Raw genomic sequence first — 6,000 nt, 5'->3', positions numbered from 1 at the left:
CGTGCGTGCGTGCGTGCGTTCGTGCGTGCGTGCCTGCGTGCCTGCATATGTGTGCGGGTGTGTTTGTGGCGGACAAATGCGTGTGTGTCGCATGCACATATTGTGCGGTATATATTAATGAAACAACCTCAAAGCTTAAAGTGAGATTTCAAGGCCCCAGAGTCAGATAGGTTCAGGGTAGAGACAGACACAGACATGCACGGAAGGATAACACTCTCTCAGTCACAGTCACACACGCACACATACTGTACACACACACGCACACATACTGTACACACACACACACACACACACACACACACACACACAAAGTGTTCAGCCAGCAAAACATTGGAGATATCTCCAGTGGAGATGGGTGAATCATGAGCTGTGGTGTCACACATCCACTCACATAAAGGTAAGCAGAATAACCCTGATGGAACACAGACGCAGGCCAGCATACTGCACGGATCAACACACTGCATGTCTTCATGAAGACCTCAACATCAACCCGGATGACTTACTGTACATACTGTACTGTAAACCAGTGGTTCCCAAACCTTTTCATGTCAAGGACCCCCAAATTGACACTAATAATCCCGCGGACCCCCATTTGAAAAGATATGACAGGGACCCCCATAAGAGAAGATTTTTACGCAGTGATTCTCAACCCGTTTAATTTCAAGGAAACCCTCAATGTTAATTTAACTCTGACAGTGTACAAATGGAACCGTAAGGGTCCATTTGGTTCCATTTGTACACTCTCAGAGTTATAGACCCATAAGGGTCCATTTGGTTCCAAACTATCATTTAGGTGGGGACCCCCTGGAACTCCCTCAAGGACCCCTGGGGGTCCCCGGACCCCACTTTGGGAACCACTGCTGTAAACTACCATAGTTATATACAGGACCATAGGTTATACAAACATGGGTTAAATACAGTATGGGTTAAATACTGTACCACTTTACCCATATTATCGGCAGGCAATAGCAAAAAAGTGGAGCATATTTGAGCATGCTATATTTTACAGACTAAACAAAAATCTACAGCAGATGAATCAACTTGTCTGTTGCGCATCTGTGTGGTCTGAACTAGATATTCTATTGATATTATAGCTACTTTCATTAGATATGTGATATAGTTTACTTTTGGTAAAAAACTAAAGTGATATATCGGTATCGGTTGATATCGGAATTGGAAATTAAGAGTTGGACAATATTGGATTTTAAATCTCCCGACAGCAATGTATCTCACACACAACAAGCCTTTGTGCCATCGTTAACTTTTCGTCTAAACTACCACACTTTCATAAACTGAGAAATCTCATGCGTAACTACAGGATATATAGCATGTATACAGGATCTAATGAGGTTTGGTGAATCAAACAGGATATTCTGAGATTACATCAAATTTAATTGATTTCAGTAATATATTATTTTCGTTCACTTTACTTTATCGTCTTCATAACCTCCAAATCTGAGGCCGTTATCTATTTCCCCCCATCTGAACAGCTTCTGGCACCCGTGGGTGAACTGCAGGCCCACAGGTAATGAGTCAATCTGAGTACCACTAGTCTTACTGTATGTCTGTGTATGTTTGTGAATGCAATGTACTACTGCATGTGCGCCTCTGTGTCTGGGTGTGCAAGTGCAAATGTGTGTCATTAGGCCTGACAAGAGAGGGAAAAAAACAAAACGCCCAGTGTTTGTTTGTTTGTCTCCCTGACACTTTCCCTCGCTAATGAAGCAGTGTTCAGTTTAATTAGTCTGCTGTTCCTTATGGGACCACATGGCTCACTGTACTCAACCCTGTTTGATCTGAACGCACCGCGCTCTCAAAGGACCATGCTCAATGATGTGTGGGCTGGCATGTGTGTGTGTGTAAGTACAGTGTATGTACTGTATTTATGTAGTGTGTGTGTGTGCGTGTATAATGATCCCCGCACGTCGACCCGTCTGCGTCTCCCACACCTCCTCTGCTCATTAGCTGTGACGCCTGGGTGGATTAACCGCACACACACACACACACACACACACACACACACACACACACACACACACACACACACACACACACACACACACACACACACACACACACACACACACACACACACACACACACACACACACACACACACACACACACACACACACACACACACACACACACACACCACTAACAATGGCACAGCCCATCAAAGCAAATCCATCCGACTCGGTTTAGGAAAGACAAACTGTCATAAAACATGGATTTGACCCCAATGCAAACCAGAAGCCTCTTTATGAGTGGGGAATGGTGTTTGTGTGTGTGTGTGTGTGTGTGTGTGTGAGAGAGAGAGAGAGAGAGAGAGAGAGAAAGAGAGACCCGCTCACTCAAAGCCCCCTTGTATTTCTGATGAAATGGATTAAGACAAATTAGGTTTGGAAATCAAATGAGGAAAAATAAACACAAGCGCGCGCGTGAGAGAGAGCGAGAGAGAGAGAGAGAGAGAGAGTGAGAGAGAGAGAGAGAGAGAGAGAGAGAGGAGAGGGAGACAGGGGGAGACAGGGGGGAGACAGGGAGAGAGAGAGAAGGTAAGAGGAAGAGAGCGAGAACTATTAAAGAAAGGTGGGAATTAAGGAGAGAAATTAAAGAAACAAACAAACAAACAGAGCAAAATAAATAATAAACAAGAACAGAAGAGTGAAAGACAGGGAAGTAAAACAACCATGGTCTCCTGTATCGACAGCATCGGAATTCTGCAGCGTATAGCTTTCACACATAGGATTAAAAAAACACTGACTAGAGAGTAGAACCAGATGGAGGCTGAGTGAGAGAGGGAAGGATGAAGAGAGAGAGAGAGAGAGAGAGGAGAGAGAGAGAGAGGGAGGGAGGGAGAGAGAGAGACATACAGTACAGTATGTATATTAATTAAGTCCCCCCCAACCAGAGAGAGTCATATCGTGAATGTGGACTTGTATAATATGGCAAGGAAGCCATGCCCGATACAAAACAATCAACACGCACACAAACAACTGATCTCCTCACTACAACTTATGTTTTGGGGGGTGACCGAGATCCATTGCACACTGGTCCTATGAACGGTCCTATGAACCTCACTGGTCCTATGAACGGTCCTATGAACCTCACTGGTCCTATGAACGCCATGAGCATCCATCAAGGTCATACATACTGTACATACGAAATAGAAGGATTAAACACAAAAAAAGAAGAGAAGAGAGAGACGAGAGAAGAGAAGACAAGGCATGGAGGGATGGTGGTCCTACCTTTCTTTACTTTCTTGGAGGTCTGTTTCTTCTTGAGGAACTTGGCTGCTTCCTGCGGCTCCTCCACATCTCCAGTCACCTCTGCGATTGGTTCCACGCCGCCTGAGGGTCAGAACATGCAGGCGTTAGCTACAGCAGAGCTCACAAGTTTCTTTCCACTTTCTGCTCAACAAAACAGAACAAAGGCAGGTAACAGTGTTCCTCTACTAAGAGCTAAATAACATTCTGCTTACGTGTACTGTACATACAGCACATACTAAAACATCAGAATCCCTTTATTGTCATTGTAAGCAAGCATACAATGAAATTAATTGTGTCACTGTGTTGGCTGCCAGAGGGCAGCAGTTCAAAAACGGTGGTGACTGGGGTGCGTGGAGGCCTGTGGTTCTGCTGAGATAGCATGAGGTGGCAAACAACAATATCAAAAACTATGCATTATAGGAGAAAATAGTCTCAGATTCCCGATTATGTGTACACAGTAAAATCATCATGGTAACAATGAAAACTGTACGAATAGATGTGTTTATTTGTAAACTTCCAGAGATACATGGATAAAGGATATTACTGTGAACTGCAAAAAAAAAACTGGAGTGTTAATTAAAGTACGAAGGTGTGGGTAGACCGGTATGGGTCAGTTTTTACACAGTGTAGAGAATGTAAGCATGTGTGTTTGACAAACGTCTGGAGCATGCTAGAATCCCATGGATCATCCAGGCTTTAGGGACCCCCCGGGGCCCATGAATTGGCCCCCTTGTCTCCGTCTAGTCAACCCCCCCCCCCCCCCCCCCCCCTACACACACACACACACACACACACACACACCCTTACTGCTCCCCTAACTCGCTTTCTCTCTCTCTTCTTCACTAATTCTCTGTCTCTCCATCATTCCAACTCCCTCCTTCTATCCCTCTCTCTATTTTTCTGTCTGTTCACAAATCCCAGGGGCATGTTTCCAGTTTCACGCCATTTCATTTCACATCCACCCTGCACACAGCACCAGTGTGTGTGTGTGTGTGTGTGTGTGTGTGTGTGTGTGTGTGTGTGTGTGTGTGTGCGTGCGTGTGTGTGTGTGTGGACTGCGTATGCGTGTGTGGGGGGTGGGGGTGGGGGGGCTTGCGTGTGTTCACAATCGTGAGCGTATAGATCTTATAGTATTTTCCATGTGCACACCGGAAATAAGGTTTTTAGGTGTCTGTGAGAATGTATTAGTGTGAACTTGTATTACTTGTTGTGAGTCCCAATGTCCCCACAAGTATAATAGACACACCAGACATTGTGTGAGGACTGTTGTCCCGGTTCTCACAAGAGAAACGGTTGTTTTATGGTTCGGGAAATTGGTTTAGAATTAGGAAATGATTCATGTAGGGTTTAGGATTTTAGGAATAGGTGTTTATAAATTAGGTTTAGGGTTTGGGGTTAGAGTTACACCTGATTTATACTTAGTTGTGTACTGGCAACAGCTGATAGATATAGATGGCATTTGCCCTCCTAAAATGACGATGTCCCCACGAGTATAGTAATACAAACGTGTGTGTGTGTGTGTGTGTGTGTGTGTGTGTGTGTGTGTGCAACTGTGCATGCGTGTGCGCACATGCAGATTACTATAAGCCCCGTCTAATATTTATCCTGTCCTTTCTAAAGCCAATCATGTTCATTTTGGTGTGACCATGGCCCCAGACAAGCAAGCAAGCAAGCAAGCACACACACACACACACACACACACACACACACACACACACACACACACACACACACACACACACACACACACACACACACACACACACACACACACACACACACACACACACACACACACACACACACACACACACACGTTTGAAATGGGATATGCTTGGATCTTAATTGGACAGGTGTTTTTCTAAGGCGAGTCACATTTTTTTAGACAGATTTTTTTTAATAACAATTCCAGGATAGCTGTGACTCTGTGTGTGTGTGTGTGTGTGTGTGTGTGTGTGTGTGTGTGTGTGTGTGTGTGTGTGTGTGTGTGTGTGTGTGTTTAAACCCAACCTTATATCAACATCAAGTAAGGAAATAGCCCACCTCTGGAACACTGAAAGTAAAACACACACACGCGCACGCGCGCATGCACGCGCACACACTTTCTTGCACCATATACAGTTTAACATAGACGTCTCATATTCGTGTGTGCCTCTGCCTCACTGTAAACAGTTTTAGAGCAGTAAGCCGTGCTAAATTGTCCCTAACTGTGGTATATCATGGATATATTTGAAGCCACTTCGGTCAGGGTTTAGGTCTATATCTGCTTGTGGTTTGGTTATCTGCTTTAGACAGCGCTGTGGTTGTGTCTCAGAAACTCCCAATACCATTACAAACTCCCCAAAAATATATCACTAAGATTAGCTTTGACCGGTGGCTTGGAATAGAATCACAAGTTATCTTAATATTTGCCTGGCCCAGCCACCGTGATTTCTGCTCTACTATATGGGTGGGTGCGTTGGATCATATTAGTTCATCGATCTGATCATATATTTTAGTTGAATGCGAACGAAAATAAAAGCCTGGGTAGCGAGGCTTATCTTAATATCAAAGGAGGCCTGTCCTGTTTTATTCACCAATCGATCGGGCAACGATTCAGGCGTCCCGAGTTGGTGTTGGCTAGACCGCACTCTGGCACTGCATAGAGATAAATAAGTAGAGGCCTCATTGGCCAGTGGGCCACACGCCAACAACACCCCCATATTATGCAGGGAAGCCATAATTATCCACT

The 6,000-nt window shown here is 44.7% G+C and overlaps 1 protein-coding gene across 1 annotated transcript in view; it reads right to left on the bottom strand.

The window, feature by feature from the left end:
* Window positions 1-6,000, bottom strand: part of bbs9 (Bardet-Biedl syndrome 9) — a 226,661-nt gene that overhangs the window by 84,976 nt on the left and 135,685 nt on the right. The window contains exon 21 of the mRNA XM_079504326.1: window positions 3,249-3,350. Coding sequence (XP_079360452.1) covers window positions 3,249-3,350 — 102 coding nt within the window. The remainder of the gene's footprint in view (window positions 1-3,248; window positions 3,351-6,000) is intronic.

Source organism: Electrona antarctica (genome assembly GCF_951216825.1).
Source record: "Electrona antarctica genome assembly, chromosome: 6".
Lineage (NCBI taxonomy): Eukaryota > Metazoa > Chordata > Actinopteri > Myctophiformes > Myctophidae > Electrona > Electrona antarctica.
Note: the sequence above shows the minus strand (reverse complement) of the source record. Positions and strands in the feature narration are given on the sequence as shown.